A 17295-nucleotide genomic window follows, 5' to 3' on the forward strand; every position below is an offset into this window, starting at 1 on the left:
TGACATTTTATAAGTGTGGTGTTGGAGCAGGGCTTCTGCTAAATTTAACATGAGGCTGGTTGTGGACTGTGTCTTGCTAGCAGAAGGGGTAAGCACACAGACATCAAATGATAATCAACTTGAGGGTTTTCTTAAAGTTTTAAAGGAGACCATGTTAGGAACTTCTTTTTAGGTTGTGCTAGGAGTCTGTGCTCTGTGTCTCATACATCCACTCTCCTTGGTACAGCTTCAAAGATGATTTGATCAATCATTTCTTTCCTTGTGCTTATGCTTGAGCTCTTGAGGCTGTGAGCTTATGCAGGAGCCAGCTGAGCTGAGGTCTCTTCCCCTGTTTGTGATGGTTTTCAGCTAGACTTCAGGGAAGCAGTGGAAGCAAGGCTCTCTGCAGCTGTACAGGCTTCAGCTGGCTTAATTCAGTCACTGAGCAATGCTCTCAAAATCATGGTTTGTATATCCACCAATACAATGTGACCTAGCCATAAACTTGCCTTTGAAAAAAACACTTAGTCTGTTCTAGTGTAAGTTGTTTAGTGTAAGGAGAGATCAAAAAAAAGCTTTTTAGAGGAAGGCTAGAAGATCAAACAGTGGAGGACAGCTTGCATCGAAGGATTGTGTTGTAGTTGGAGTTTGGTACCTCCCAAAAGCAAACACTGCCAAATCTGTTGAATCCCACTTTTTTTTGATCATAGAAAGGATCATGTTTTTCTGTTTTTTGTCATATGGTGCTACAGAATTTTTACAACCAAGGCATTCTTGAAAATGCTCTTTTAATAGTCTGTTTAATTAGCATTTTTATACAGTGGCAGTCTGGCATTGCTGTAAACGATGCCCTGTAAATCTGGGATATTACTTTTAAAAGCAGTGGGAAGAGTATACATAATTTCAGAATTTTGCCATTTGGTGAGTGGTTTTTAGTTAAAAAAAAAGGTTACATAAGGAACAATAATCTCATGTTTGATTTTCTGGTGTTTAATACTGAGGCAGGTACATAAACCATTCCTGATATTTTTAAAGGTACTTCTACAAAACTCTTTTAAACAGATAAATAGTAGGCATATACTCCTCCCATACAATATTAACCTGTTAATATTTTCCTTAAATTGCCACTAACAGGTATAGGTGACTTTTTTAGGTGAATCAGCTCTGTTTAAAGTATTGCTTTGCACTAAGAACAAAATACAACTAGAAGAGCAATTCCTAGAAAAAGTCATTTGGGGAATGGTGACTGACCCAACTGAATATGGGTATGTTCTGAAAATTGCACCTTTAATTTTATCAGCTAAATAGAGTTTAAAATTCCAATTTATTTTCTTCTCAGCTGTTGTGGCTTTTATAAGTTCTGGCAAGAGCTTTAACCTAGAATTATGGTTGGCTACCAGATAACAGTGATTGCTTCAGAAGTGGCCTGGCAATAACATGTTCACTTGGTCCCTTCTGCAGTTCAGTGGCTCAGGCCATGGAGCTCTGGGGCTGTTTCCAAAGCCAGGCTCTTCCAAAAACAGCATGTTGCTGTTGTGGGCTGGTTGGCTCGTGGTACTTGAGCTGAAGTAGGGCCAAACCAGAGATGCAGCCTTCTCAGAGAGCACTTGCTCAACTCTGTCCTGTTCACCCTGCAAGGATCTTATGTGTTTTCACTTTAAAATGTATTTTGCACCTTATCTGTAACAATTACATTGACTTTAGTAACTGTTTTTCTAGGAGCTATTTAGATTAAATGTAAACTGTTTCACCAGCCCACATCTGCCTTCAAATAATGATGTTTAAAATGTTGAATGTTTTGTCACACAAAGTAATAGCCTCATAAGCTGAGGCAGAGATCTGTTTTATTCATCTAGTCTGACCTGTGTGAGTCTGTCACAGGGTGCCCTGAGTTATTCTTGTTTGAATTAGAATCTATCTTCCTAGAGACAGCTCTCCATTTTTCAAAATTTCCAATATAAATATTCCAACTTGGTATTTGAGAACTGATAAAATGGTTTCCTGCCTGTTCCCTTAGCACTGCCCTTGCTGGTTATCTGAAACTGCCAGAATTATTGATTGCCATAGATCTTCCTTGAGATTGATGAGCCCTTCAGTATTTTTACAGGGACAAATCTTTGATGCAATCAAGTCAGCCCATGTATCTATTCCTTGCAAACCTGTCAGCACTAAACTTTAGTGTCTGCCTGCCAGGGGTTCTTCCTGCACCATTATGACTGCAGTTTTCAGCACACTCCTGAGCAGTGGCCACCAGAACTGTGCAAGTATTTCAACACAGGCTTGCCAGGGTTAAAAAGTTGTGTAGTCTCAGTGCTCCCTGGAGCGAGGCATTGCACTGCTCCTATCGAGTGATTTCTCCAGGGACCATCCCTAACTGATCAGTAACCATGTTTTCCCCTTCTTTTGGAAAGACACTGTCAAAGCTGCCTGCATCTTTTACTTCCAGAGGTGGTGGGTCTGGCCTGTCTGCTTCCCTGAGCAGTGCAGGCTGTGATTTATATTGGGGACCTGTCTGTTCTTGTATGCTGCTTTTCCAATCCCTGCATAGCTTTCAGCTTTGGTTAGCTGTGATTTTTACTTTTTTTAGACCACTGAGTAAAATGGTTTTAGTACCAACAATCAGTTCATGCAAGAGCCTCATAGAAAAGAATTTGATGAGAATTTTCCTTTATAGTATTTTTCATCTCCTAGCAAGTTATAAACAGCTCTATAAATAGTGTTGACTTTTGAATCAGTCTCACTTCTGGCCAAAATCTTATATTGTACGAGGTCAGGGGGCTAATGGGGGTCTAAGTATGATTTAAAGATGTTGTAATGTTCTCAGTTTTCTAAATAAAGGTTTGTCAAACTAGCATTTTTCCTACAAGTCTACTTGATTGCAGGGGTTCAGTGTAATTATAAAAGACGATTATTGAGCAATAGAATTTATAATCCTCAAGGTCGCTGTGTTTGCTTTTTTGGATGCTGGCACACATGAGATTTCTCATTTCTGAAATATTTTCAATTATTCTGACTTACTGGAAATCAAACTAAAGCCTAGGGGGTTTCTTTGCTAGCAGATTTTGAAGCTACAGATTCAAGTTTCTTTGAGGATTTTCTTATAAGGTTAAATAGGTTAAATTCATAAGCTGCAGCCACTGTAATTTTCCTTTTTTTTTTTTTTTTTTTTTAACAGATAAAGGAGTGTGCAGATGAACCAGTTGGTAAAGGGTTCTTGGTGTCATGTTTGGTGGATCACAGAGGCAACATCACTGAGTACCAGTGCCATCAGTACATCACTAAAATGACAGCCATTATCTTCAGTGATTACCGGTTGATCTGTGGCTTCATGGATGACTGCAAAGCTGACATTAATCTCCTGAAATGTGGCAGCATTCGACCTGGAGAAAAGGTACCTGGAGAACATGTAGATTGCCAATAGACTTGTAAAAGTCATTCACTTCAGGAAACTGATGCAGAGGCTCTGCAGTAGTATTACTGTCTGACTTGCAACTGAGCAAATTCATGGTGTATCTCATCTGTCTGAAAAGGGTGATGTCCTGATTGTTTGCAGTTCCTTTTTAATAAAGGTACATTTGTTCCTCTGTGAGGAACTGCTATGCAGAGACTTTAATTTGTCTTTCCACAGCCCACCACAGGTGATCTGGCAGGTAGTTGTCTCTTTGATGAGGCCTTCCAGAGCTTGAGTCTATACACTGAATCCAAGCAATAAATTTAAGCAGGTCTATTGCTTGGCTTATTCCACAGTCTGGTTGGGTCTGGCAGGAAGGTTATCAAGGTGATGATGCCTGTGCTATAACCCTTTCTGCTTTCTCAGGCTGTAGTTGATAGACTGGATCAACAGCTTTTATCTGTTTGCTTCTCCTTTCCTCTGCCCCTACAAAATCAGTGGAAGGGCACAGGGTGTGTGGTGTCACATTTTAGTAGTACACACTTATCAGTACTGTCCTGGTTTTACTAAATCAGTGTTCTTTTGCCTGTGAGACTTAAGCAGAAGTTGATGCAAAGAACAGTTTATAGTGACTGGATGTGGGATTATTTTCAAGGGACTGTCTTTCCCTGTTTACTTCAGCATAGCTAATGCAGCAAATGTGTAGTGCTGCAGGAATGAGTGACTTTTTCTATGATAAGTTTTTATGTTTAGGGATAATGTTAAAATTAGCCTACCAACTTTTTACAGTGCTTTCTAAATGACAGCTTTGATGCTTATAACAATTAGTCTCATAAATGAGCTATTAATGAAGGGGTTTGCAATAAGATACACATTTTTTGGTTAAACAAAGCAGCTTTCCTAGCTGTTTGAGATATTCACAGCTATTAGCAACTAGTGTATTAAATTTAATTTCTAGTGTATTCCAGAAAACTTAGCTGAGCCAGAGAAAGCACAAAAATAAGGACTCATTTCTGGAAACAAGAACAAAAGCAACCACAGGCAGCAGGAACTTTGGTGCACTGTAGATTCAGACTGGTAACAACTGAGTAACTTGCTTTATCCATAAAGTAAAGGTTCCTTTCTGATACTGGGCTGAAAGACCTCATGAAATGAGAATGAGAAATTGCTTTTAGCAATCAGTATAGAACCAGAAGTGTAACATGAATCCTGCCTGTCAGGTCTGCATATTACCCGTGGCTACACCAAATTTAAAAAAATTAAAATGCTTATGGCAGCACTGAAGGGATACAGCAGAGGGGATTTTGTAAGCATAAACCAAATCTCAAATGGTGGGAGTGAAGCCAGTGTGGGCAGGCCTGTGTGGATATCTGTGCACAACCCCCTGCATTGGTTGGTTCAGGCAGGTGAAGGGGAAGGATAGCCAGGGTGGCTGAGGTCACAAGGCACCAGAGAAAGGGAAACTTTGGGTCACCAAATTTCTGTGGGCTAGCAAAGGGATCACTAACCAAACTTCTATGGGTTTTACTACGGCTCATACATATTCCTCTCTTTCTTGGTTCCCAACCCAGAATATTGTGCCTTGGTTTGAAAAAGCATTGCAGCCTGTCATATATCTTTTGTTTTGCTGTCATCCTTGGCACTTGGAGCTATTGAAGTACTCTATACTGCTATGGAAACAGCTATAAATGGCTATGCAAGCATTTCTTTTGTTGGTGTTCTGTTCTATCCCTTTGCTGCTTCAGAGAAATCTAATTTGCTTCCATCAGACGCTGGTTAAGGTTTTATTTCCATGCTGTAGCTTCTGAGAGTTACCTGTAGAGAAACAGTCATTACCCTTTTGTATGACTGAAGGTAACTATGAATTTAATAAATAGGACCTGGACACTTGAGGAGGGGGATGGGGGAAGAGATTCTCTCTCTTTTTTTGTGGAAATAAGCACAGCTAGACCATGAACTCCATCTACATGAGACAGCTAGGGGATTGCAGTATGATAGCTTCATCAGAGTAACTGGGATAAACTGGCATTTTTAACTGTGAAAGGCACTTAGGTTGATAATCTGCAATTACCTTGCCCCTTGAAGCTTCTCTGCTAGCTAACCTTGTTCCTTTTCTATACCTCCTTTTTTTGTTTAAACTTGCTTGATACTTCCTAATTGAATTCTGTTCTTACTGAGTTTGTTGCTTCTGATGTGGTGGTTTCTGTGCTTTTTTCTTGCACATTTCTACTTGGGTTTCTGCTCTGTAAGAGCAATAAAGTTCAGTTTAGAAGGCTTGATCTGACCCTAGACTTCATTTTGCTATATGTAACAGAAAGGCTGTAGATGTGTTATTTGAAGGCATTAAGTTTTCTAACATGCCTGTGTTTGGGGGAGTATGTCTTCATCTTCTCCCAACTATGGAGAAACATTTAATAGTAGTTTCATTCACCTCTCCATGTGGCTGTTACGTTTCATAATGAATTTGGTCTCCTGGTATTTTAAAGTTGTTTTATCTTCATGCAATAGGGATCTAATTTGAAATTGAAATGGGTAATTGCAGTGGAGCTTTTCTCCTTCAGCTGCTGATTGAAATGAGCTACTTTCCCTGGGAAAGGACCAGGATTGTATCAAACTCTAGTGGGTAGTGTGTAGTTGCCAGGGTGCTATTCAGCCATGATGTCCAAGCTGTAGCTGATTATTTGCCATAATGAAAGCTACATAAGTGTCATTTGCACATCTCTTGTAGTACTTTATCAGATAACAATATTTTTCCTAAAGGAAGACACCTTAGGAGACCACTGTTTTCTTGGTTTTGTTTTGGTTTTTTACCTCTAAAAGCTTTGAGTGCAGTTGCTCTCTTTCCTTAGTTTCACAAAAGTACTGGACACAAAGGGAGCTGAGTCTTAATGGGAAGAGATAACATTCAGCTCAGTCTTTGTTTACTCAGTGTAGCAGTGAACTATCATCTGAAATACTGGGAATTAGCTAATCCAAGAGACATCCCAGCATCCCTGGTGTGTGGGTTAGCCAGGTGGAATGCTGAACTGGAGCTCCCAGTACATCTCTTGGGTGATTTTCCATAGCCTGCTGCTCTGCTCAGGGGTTGGCACAACTGTCCAGTGCAGGGTGCTGTGCTGATGAGACAGGTTATATTTTACTCTCTTGCCTGCTGCTTCTTTTTACTCTTCATTCTCTTTTGGTCACTTTTCTAGCTTCTGTCTGCAAGGCTGCAGCTGGAACAGATGTGTACTTGAGGCATGTCAGGTTTCAGACAGGATAAAACCTTTTCTGAGAAACTTCTGAAAAATGACAAAAAATCCCCAGTAGTTGCAAAGCCTAAACTATACTGGGGGGGAAAGTGAAATCTCTAATGGAAAATGAATAGTAAACCAAATGTTTTTAAAATTCTGTTATGGCCTAAAGCTGGATGCCTGGGGTTTGAATTTTAGTCATAGGAATTAAAATCTCCCAGTATTGTGCTGAAGGGGATTTGCTTGGGCACATACATTTAGAACTAAATTTCATTCCTCTCTGGCTCAAAGTGCTGTGGGTCAGTACTGAGAAGCTGCTTAAATCTTTGTGGATCTAGGTATATCCTTTCACAAAGCTATGAAGAGTTTCAGGGCTCTCCAGACTAGATAATTATCTAGTATGTTTTACAGATATTTGCAACTTTCAGTTAAAATCCTACATTTAAAACTTGATAGTGGTGGTGAAACTGTGTGCCAGGAACCACATGTGGTTTTTAGATTTGATCTCTTGTATTTCAGTGCTCAGAAAAATGAGGCCTAAATGAAATGCTCTTGTATTTCATTTTGCTCCAGAAAAATGAGGCCTAGACTTTGTCAACAGGCAGCACTTTTGCAGGAGTCCTGACTTCTGGAGTCAATTAGAGGTTTTCAACTCTGCAGTGGAGGTTTTCTGAGAATGGGTCCTGGATAGAGGAAAATGGTTTTTAGGATTCATTCCACAGCAGAGCTGCAGCAGGTGTTCCACCCTTGTACACACCAGGCAGCTGATGCTGGAGCAGGACTGGGAGAGCTCATGCTGTGGGATGATGACCCTTGACTTTGGTGCCTCTGATGCTGAGCTGACCACCCAGGACTGCTGGCACATGGAATGCAGGTGGGAACAGGCATCTCTTGAGGTGGAGATCTGGGTGGTGATGCAGATACCACCAGTGTGTGTCAAAGCTGTCCTGCCATCCTTGGCACGAGCCTTGATTGCCAGCTGCTTTAGGGTGGTTGAGTGCAGCTGTACACACATTTGTTTTCCCTTTCAGTCTGCAATAAGGATTGTACAATATTAAATACAGTAGGTGTTACCCTATAATTAAAGCTTGAAGTGGTATTTCTCTAAACCATGTTTGTAGAGTCCCATGCTCTGTTTGGCAGTAGTGTGGGTGTCTTCCTGCACTTTTGAGGAAATGAAGAGTCAGGCTCTCCTTAAAATTGCTTAACTAGTCACCACTAGCACTCTAGGGACCTGATCTGCCTGAGAATGAACCCCATATTCGGCCAGTAAATCTTCCAAACTGTGTCATGTGGGCACAGGAACCTTAAGGGCACCACAAGGAGGTGTGTAAATGCTTGATGGCTGGAGGAAAGGGCATGTTTCAGGGGCCACATGGGTTGGTTTGTGTGTGTTTCTGTTGAGTCTGACATGTTTTAAAATTGCTCTGACACAGGGCAGCGGAGTAGCCAGCACTTCAGGATGATCTGCCCAAATGTGAAATCTCTATTAGCAAAGGAATGCAGTAGATGAGCCATTTCATGTTGTGTCCCTAACGTGTAACAGCAAACATCCAGCATATGGAAACCTGCTTTCCAGATTTCCTATTAAAGATAGGTTTACTTACATATATAATATGATTCTGACCAGGAGTCTAAACCCACACTGCAGTAAACCGGGAAACTTCTGATTTTCCTAGCAGGAAAAGCTTGCCTTCTGCCCTTCTTGCTAGCTTGCAAGGGAAAGCTGCAGGTGAGTGAAAGTAACCTTGGTCTGCCTTGCCTCCCAGCTGCAACTTCTCTTAGGCAGGAGCAAAAATGTGCCACAGGAGCTTTAAATGGTTGTTTTCTATCATTCACACTTGACACCATCTCAGCTCTAGTTACTTCCTGTGACTGACCATGACAGTTTGCAGAACAGTGTTTGTGTTTGATGTGGTTATGGATAAATGGCAATTTTAAGTGATGTGGCAAACTTACTTCTGGGTACTATTCCTCAGAATCCAGATTTGAGGATCAGTCCTAAAGGGACTGTTGATATATAATTACATTTCTTCAAAGATACTTACTCAGCATATGGAATTGGCCGGTTCTCACTCAAAGAAAGGAACAAACCAAAATAAGGAGTTTTGGAGGGTGTAGGTTGGTTTTCTGCTTTCTTTTTTTTCTTGTAGGGGAAAACTGCTTTTTTAAACTGATGATACTTCTGGGCTGTATTTACAAGTTAACAAATAATCAACCAATTCTGCTTGTGCTCCAAGTGTAGCAGAACTAAGACAGGAATCAAAGGCTGCCTGTGTAAGCAGACACGTCAGAACAAAAAGACTGGGGAGAGTTGCGTGGCTTTGTGTATCATGGGCATGTTTTCTGGAGACTGCTCTCTTACTCATGCTCCTGCAGCAGCAGTGGATGATCTGCTTGACAGAGCAAGCTGAAGGGATGGCTCCTAAATGGTGACTGCAAATGCCAGGCTGGGTGATTCAGCTGAATGTGAGCATGCATGCCTTGTTGCATATTCAGACAGTGTAAGTTTAGTGGCAATATCTCTCACAGCAGAGCAGCATTAAATAGGGTGGCCTTCACATGAAAAACTTGCAGAAGCCTTGAGAAATTCGTACCTGCAGAGTCCTTTAGAGGAGCCAGAACTTCTACAGGGGTATGGAGGGGGCAGGGTTCTCTTTCTAAACACATAATGAGGATATGGGAAACGAAGTGGAGCTTTGCTGAGCTTTGCCCTGCCTCTTCCAGGCTTTTGAACAAAGCACAGGCTCTCTGTGTTTATTGGCAGTTACTGCTCATAGTCCAATATTGTCTCCAGGCCCTGCAGGACAGTGGATGTGGTGCACAGCACTGGGCCAGAACTACTTTGTCAGAGACCTCTGTCTACTCTTGAATGCTTTGCAGTTTTTTATTCTCCTAGTGGAGGAATTGAGAAGCCTCACTAGGTCAAAGCTCCTTTGTGGCCTTTTTTACATCACAAATTTTCACCACCCAAACTGAAGGCTTGGCATGGCAAAACTATGATTTTTCTCTCCCCAAGCATTTTCTTAATGTGATGCTGATCCTTGCTGTTGCCATGGTGCCAAGAAAGCTGTGTCAGATTAAAGATAATTTGGCTGTTTTGGTAAACTGCTCTGAGCAGTGTGACTAAGTAGTGATAATCTCATTAAGTCACATTAAAACAAGCCCAGAGCATTGGAGGGGGGGATTTCATGGTGACCATCAGTGGGATAGTGATGTATAAAGTGTGGTTAGTATAGGTCTTAATTGTTGCCTCCTCTGAATTTAAATGAGGTTTAGGCTGAATGTTGGGAAGTCTATCTATATGTAGATGGTTTGTTGCTTAATTAATGTGCTACTTAGCCAGAATCACAGCTCACTTGGTTATGTAAAAGCTTGGTTACAGGTCTCTTGTTCTCTCATAGGATGCTCACTCACAAGGAGAGGTGGTGGCATGCTTGGAAAAAGGCCTGGTAAAAGAGGCAGAGGAGACTGACCCTCGAATCCAGGTTTCTGACCAGTGTAAGAAAGCAATTCTTCGTGTGGCTGAGCTCTCTTCTGATGACTTCCACCTGGACCGGCACCTCTACTTTGCATGCCGAGATGACAGAGAGCGATTCTGTGAAAATGTGAGTGCTTTCCTCTTCCTCTCTCTCTACAGGAATCCATTTAAAAAACCCAAAACCTCTCTGGACAAAGCAGTGAAGGGATCTGTAGACTGGAGCCTGAGTGATATTGTGTAATACTAAAAATAGACACCCTGTAACTGTCATTTTGCAGTAATTCCAGCATTAATTCATTCACTCTACAAACACACGTTATTCCCAACGGGTTAGTGAACTGGATTGGCATAAATGGTTTAAGGGGCATGAGAACTGGTGTGACAGGGAGTGGGGGAGGAAAGGCAGAGGTGAGTGACCACTCCTTTCTACAGCTGTGAGCTGTTGCACAAAGCCTGGCCTGACCGTACCTGCAGCACTTTTTATGCCTAGCATGAGCTGCATTGTTCAGTCTCAGCTAACTTGTATTAGCTGAGAATTGTTACACTGAAAGGGTGATGAACATTACCAGATTATTTTTATGCAATAAATTTAAAGGATTTTCTATTGCATAGAAACTATTGCTGTCATTTGAAATATTAACTCGAATATATTACTAGTTTAAAAAAAATCTCCTCAGGTGTAGTTTAGCCTGCTTGTCAAATATTACAAGTATTATCTTTAAGGGTAACTGTTACTGTTCTGTTTCACAGACTCAGGCTGGGGAAGGCCGAGTATACAAGTGCCTCTTTAATCACAAGTTTGAAGAATCAATGAGTGAAAAGGTAAGTATCCTGGTGAGACAAATCCTTATTGTGGAAATCATCAGATCACTCCTCAGTCCAGGCTGCATTATTCTTTTCCAGTGTTAAGGAAAATGTCATCTTCCTAGCCAGATAATCAGCTAGTTTAACAAATGCTTTTACTTTGATATTTTTGTGTTTCAAGTTTCAGTCTTTCAAGTAAAGGATTTAAATAAATCAAAGCTTTTGGGTGGGTAATTTGGAGAGGCAAGACATGGAGCTCAAGTGGTAGCATTGTGATTGACTGTTTAAAGTAGCAGTCACAGCATGCTGGGGTAAGCCTTGGATAAATGGTGTTCTAATTGTACAGATTAAAAACAAAAGGAAGCTGAGTTTCTTTCACTTGTGTTGTTGAGGCTGTTTTCAAGCATCACATTCTGTGTGGGAAGGATGCACGGTTCAGTGACTGAACAGAAGTTTTCCTTCTGGTTTTCTTGAAGATGTGGTTTTCAACAACAGCAAAAAAAAGTTGTTCTAGAAAGCTAGTTCTGAAAAGGTTGTATTGGTGTAGGTGCTTTGTTAAGGCAGCAGTGCCTTCAGTAATTTTGGAAGCAGCATCATAGTGTCTGGGATTATATGAATTGTAATCTGTAGGGAAGGATGTGAAGATGAGTATCTGTAAAGATCTCCTCAAAGAGGTCTGCTGAAGGAGCCTGACTCAGAGTGCTGAAGGGATCAGACTAATTTCTTTTTTGTTAATTGCATTAGCTGTCTGACAGCTTGGTTCCAATTAACAAATTCAAATCTGAACAAGTGATCTCTGAGGGCTTTAAACAAAGCTCCATTTTGTAGCAGTGTGTTACTGAAATGAACTGCTGCTGTTGCTTAAGCTCTGTTTAGTTATACAGGGACACTGGTAGTTTGTGAAGGGTGTTTTCCATGATCAGCTGACTGAGGTATGAATGTAAGATGCAGAGAGGTTACACTGAGCTGCAGCAGATGACTTCATAGAGAGAGAGGGAGGGGTGGATGCTCTGAGGACGCAGTTTGCAGAGCAGAAGGAGCACTAAATGTAGTTCTCACTCTTGTAGCTGCCAAGGTTGGACCATCTGCAAAGTCACTGGTTTTGTAGAAGCTGTTACCCAGCAAAGAGTCCCTCCTTGCCAGCTGCTGCACACACATGTAGCCAGCAATAGCTGCTGGTGGGTGGCTTGCTTTGGTCATCCAAAACTGGCTCCTGGGCGGTATCCAGCCTTTCCCTGCTTCAGGTGATGAGCTATCTGCAAGCCTGTATCTCCCTGTATCCAGAGCTGGAAATTTGTCCACTCCCAGGGTCTGGGACTGCATAGGAGGATGAAAGATGGAGTGGGAATATCTTGGAGTAGGGCTTTCCAGGTCCTCAAGTAGGTGTGGGAAGAAGGGGGCAAAGTCAAAAACGTGATGTAAGAAAGTGGGGAACGGGTTCTAGGACTTTCCTGTTCCTTGTGCCAAGATTGCTCCCTCTTTCCCCTACTCCACATATTCACTGTTTTCCTTCCTTTCAAGTGGGCTGGGAATGGACAAATTTGCTTGAGCTATTCTGAGTTATCTGCTGCCCTCAGATTTAATTTTCACATAATTTAAACCAAAAGCTATGAAATGTAGCAGTGTTTTTACAGGTCCTTTTTTGGTTGAAATTTAGAGGGTTGTTCTTGCAGCTGCTGGGTTCAGGTTTGGCCACAGTGCATCCTCATGAACATCATCAGTTGTGGAAAATGGCTGGAAATTCCCACAGTTAGACTTTTATCTGCTATCATCTGCTCAGCGCGTCGCGGAATAAATCCAAGAAACGCGTTATTTTGTAAATGCAATTGGAAAAAGTTATTTCTTGAGGGCATGGGGTGAGCATGTACCACAGCTGGGATAAATGTCAGCAACTGCTCCTAGTTACCACGAATGAGTCACGCTCTTCAGAAAAAGCTGGATGAATGTGCAGTTCTGAGAACTGCTCTGCAGAGAGCTGCTCCCTTTGAAACCCCCGATCTCTTGACCTCGGTGTGCATTGTTAACTGTGTGGTTTCTATGAGACAAATGAAATTTAGCTGCAGTCCAGCTGAAATTCATGAATTTAAAAATGTCGGTTGTTTTGAGATGCACCTTGAAAACTTGCCAGCAGCAGGTTCAGCTCTCTACCCCCAGCACAGAAGCTCATTCACCACCCCAATGTGTTTCCTGCAGTGCCGTGATGCGCTGACCACCCGCCAGAAGCTCATTGCCCAGGACTACAAGGTCAGTTACTCGCTGGCCAAGTCCTGTAAGAGCGACCTGAAGAAATACCGCTGCAACGTGGAGAACCTGCCCCGCTCGCGGGAGGCCCGGCTCTCCTACCTGCTCATGTGCTTAGAGTCTGCTGTGCACAGAGGTAAGTGCAGTTCAAGACTTGCTGGGACCTTGATTTTAAATTCAGGGACCTTCAGCTTTGATGTGTATTTACAGTTCCCTTCTCCTCTTTCCAAACTTTGTTTCCAAGGCAAATTTCCTCATCATGGTGCTTTCATTGCTGTTGTTTTGATGATCAGAATAGCTGAGTAACCCCCTCTGCCACTGACTCCTTTTGTGCAGACAAGAAGTTTAAAATGCAAAATAGCAAATCCCACTTGGACTGCTGATGTGTAGTTGCAAATCCTTCTATTCACTGTGAATTCAAGCAGCTCTTTTCCTCCATTGTGTAGTAAGCATTAAATATGCTACAAGGTTAAAACACAGAATAGAGAACCTGTTTATCCTCACTCAGGGAAAACCAGGGATACTAAGTCCCCTGCCTGTTGTAAATAATGTCTTTTCTTGCCGTTCAGTAGCTTGAGTAAATGCCTTAATTTCTCTGACTCTGGTTTTTCCCTATATAGAAAAAAGGTAAGTGTGAGAATATTATTTTTGATCATTTAAGTTAACGTAAGCTGGAGGTGTCCTAACATCAGCTGCTGTCTCCAAAGGCATTAGAAGGCTCAGTGCAGCTGGACCATGCTAAAGGTTCTCTGAAATTGCCATAATATGAAACAATGTGTTACATCCTCTAGATCTGCACTGTTTGTTCCTCTAGAACTGCTTGTTTTCCCTCCTGGCATTCTGCTGGGTGGTTTCAGAGTGAGCAGCAGGGCTGCATGCTGCAGTGCCTCTGGCATGGGATGAGAAGGCTGCCGTAATTCCATAAGCACTCTGCATTTGTGAGTTTGGATAACTCATTGCTTCTGACTGATGTGGAAATGGTGTGCCCTGTTTGTAGAAAAGTTGTGGTTTGGGGTGTTCGGTTTTTGTTTGGTTTTTTTTTTTTCCCCACTTCTCCCTGCAGTAGGGCAGGTGGTTTCCTGAATTGCATGCAGAAAACTGCTGTTCAGCCATTCAATTTCATGGTGGAACAGGTTCTGCTGTGTCTCATGCATGAGGCATAGCCCAGGAGGAACACTAATTATTCCACACAGCACCATGTACATGTGTTACAGCACCTGGCAGCCCCTGTTGGGGTGTCCTCTGTTCCATGAGATGTTGTGCACATATAAATAGGTTGTGATGGGCACTGCAGGAAAGCTCATAGCAGATCTAAGCATTTACTACAGCAATATTCCTGTGCAGCTGCAGTGGTTTGTTGGACACTCCATATACACTCTTTTTTAAGTCTGAGTTTTGTCTTCCTGAGCATTTATGCACTATTGCCCTAGAGAACCTTTTCATTGGAGAAAATGTTTAACCTGCTGTCCAAACAAATTCCTCTCCCAGTTACATACCAAGCTCGTGAGCCTACCAAAGGTGACTTCTGTGAAAAAAGGAACCCTTGAGCATGTGGGGAAAAGCTGACTTGTGCTACAAAACTGCAGATCCATGAGTGCTTTCAGCTGTTCTTCATAAGCCACTCGTGTAATGTTAAATTCAAAATCAGATTCTCCTAATCTTTCAGGCATTCATTTTTTAAAAACCTGTGTTAAATCCATGGACTGGCTCTATTTTACAGGATTGTTTAAAAGACAGGAGCTACCACAACCACTGGTTTATTCCCCAGCACGAATGCTCCAGCACCTTTCTCTTAGTCTGGTGGTGTTCAGAGCGTGGACATGTCCCTGCTGGTAGCACAGGTCTGCTGAGGAGGGCTCTGCTAAGCATTGCTACTAAATCACATCATCTTCTCTTGCTCAGGTCGACAGGTGAGCAGTGAGTGCCAGGGTGAGATGCTGGATTACCGGCGCATGCTGATGGAAGATTTCTCCCTGAGCCCCGAAATCATCCTGAGCTGCCGCGGGGAGATCGAGCACCACTGCTCGGGGCTGCACCGCAAGGGCCGCACCCTGCACTGCCTCATGAAGGTCGTCCGTGGTGAGAAGGGCAACGTGGGCCTCAACTGTCAGCAGGCAGTAAGGAGCTTCTTAGCACTTCACTCTCAGTTTGCTCAGTTGGTAAAAGCACTGATTTCTGTCAAGGTTTTGCCTTGTGATGGAGGTTCTGCTGAAGTCAGCCCGGCTCTGCTGGGTGCCACTGAGTGCTGGAAGCAGTTGCGTAATTGCCCTGCTGTGAGCTTGGTGTGTAGCAAGGGTAAGGGTGGTGGTTTTCCCCCTCAAAAAAAAATTTTGGATTGTTGTGCCCTAGGCTTTTTATTGGATCTTCTGTAGTTCTTCTCCACCAGCTTTGAAGTAATGGAATTCTCTCCTGGGTGCAAGGTGTAGGGAAACTTGCCGTTTATAGTTCTAAAACATTCCTTGTCCTTCCCGTTTCTCCCTCTCCTTCCCTTTCCCCCCTGTGCCCTGTCCTTGGAAATGCACAAAACCTTTCAAAGCACCTTCCCTTTCAGTTTTACTTTTGCTATTTCATTCAGCTTTATTGATGGAAATGGAACTTTGGGGACAGGGAGGTACAGCAGACTGCTGTGTGTTGATGTACTTGCAGCCACTGAAGGAAATGCCATTTTCCTCCAAACTACCTCTGTAAAATAGCATATTTCCTTTTGCCTTTTTTTAACTCCATTTTGGTCCAAACACATCCTGCTTATCATTTCTTTAAATTGAAAACAATTTCATTTTTGTTCAAACTGAATAGTGCTTTTTTAATATGAAGTTACATTTTTGTACTTAATGCTTGGTTTTGGTTTTAATGATCCATGAGCCCAAAAAAGTGACATCAATGATAAAAATGGCAAGGGAGTGTTAGTGCTAATGTTGGAATTTGGGGAGATGTGTGCTCTTGACTTCTTTTAATAAACAAAGCCACTATTCTGTACATTTTTGTTTTAAATGTAGCTTAAAACTTAAGCTTCAAATGATGCTAGATGGTGTGTATTATCAAAGATAAATTGATAGCTGTTAAATTTTTGTAAGTCACAGGGTGCTTTTGTGATGAAGCTTATTTCTGCATAAAAACCAGGTGTACTGGTGCAGCAGCTGTACAGTTTGAGTCATTCCTGCAGGGATCTGTAGTGCATGACTTAAGCTTTGCAGCCTTTGTGTGGAAAACTGAATATTTGTTTCTGTTTAAATAGGAAATCGAAACTGCTGCTTCAGAATTTCATTATTTGGAAATATTCATAAGATCAGTTAATATTGGAAATAATTTCTAGGTCATGACATGCATATTCAGAACAAGTCATTAATCAAAACAGGATGACCCCAAAAGTGATACGGGATTTCAAACTTTCAGAGAAAAATATCTTTGAAGTTTAGGGCAAGTTTGGAGGTGTTTTAGTTCTCTTATACTTAAGCTGCTGTTTTATTTTTTTACAGTAAGTTGATGCAATAATAAATAGGATTGTCCATGAGTCCCCTTCATGTTAAATGTGTTTGTTCTCTGGGAAAAGGACAGGAGAAAGCAAATTAAATGTTGATTTTATACCTTCATTTAGCTTGTCTGGATTTTTATGGGAAGGAGGAAATAGATGATTGCAAGAACAGGATAAACATTCCAATGTTCTGAGTTTCTGAAGACTGACACAGTACTACTATATAGCTGCCTACAACTTCTGAAATACTAAATAATTTATTGTTCTTAATTTTTGTATTTGAATGGTAAAGGTTGCTCAGCTGTCAATGGCTTTGTTGTGTTTTGACTTAATGTGTTAGAATGAGCTTTTTGCTTTTACCTTTAAAGGTAGATAAATTATCTTTGCAAGGAAGAGAATATTGTGTGAAACTCTAACAGATACTGTGCAATTTGGGCTGGAGGCTTCAACTGCTTGTCACATGAGGTTGGCCCATATGGCAATCCCTGAAGAAGGGAAGTTAGAGATCCATCCTTCAGAGTCAGCTGGGGCCATTTCAGTTCTTTTTGGGTAACTAGAGAGCACCTTTGGTGTGTGGTTTGCTGTGGCTCTTGATGGTGGAGCAGTTGTCTGTGGTGCCCCTACATTTTCATTTGCAGAAAGAGAAGAAAGCAGCATAGGTGCTCTGGGGTGCTCCCAGCAGAGCTTGCTGCAG

The 17295-nt window shown here is 41.9% G+C and overlaps 1 protein-coding gene across 1 annotated transcript in view; it reads left to right on the forward strand.

The window, feature by feature from the left end:
- Nucleotides 1–17295, forward strand: part of GLG1 (golgi glycoprotein 1) — an 81366-nt gene that overhangs the window by 40353 nt on the left and 23718 nt on the right. The window contains exons 4-8 of the mRNA XM_036390108.2: nucleotides 3155–3370; nucleotides 10008–10211; nucleotides 10835–10906; nucleotides 13082–13265; nucleotides 15032–15246. Of these exons, the coding sequence (XP_036246001.1) occupies nucleotides 3155–3370; nucleotides 10008–10211; nucleotides 10835–10906; nucleotides 13082–13265; nucleotides 15032–15246 (891 nt within the window). The remainder of the gene's footprint in view (nucleotides 1–3154; nucleotides 3371–10007; nucleotides 10212–10834; nucleotides 10907–13081; nucleotides 13266–15031; nucleotides 15247–17295) is intronic.

The sequence above is a fragment of the Molothrus ater genome, chromosome 12 (genome assembly GCF_012460135.2).
Source record: "Molothrus ater isolate BHLD 08-10-18 breed brown headed cowbird chromosome 12, BPBGC_Mater_1.1, whole genome shotgun sequence".
Classification (NCBI taxonomy): Eukaryota; Metazoa; Chordata; class Aves; order Passeriformes; family Icteridae; genus Molothrus; species Molothrus ater.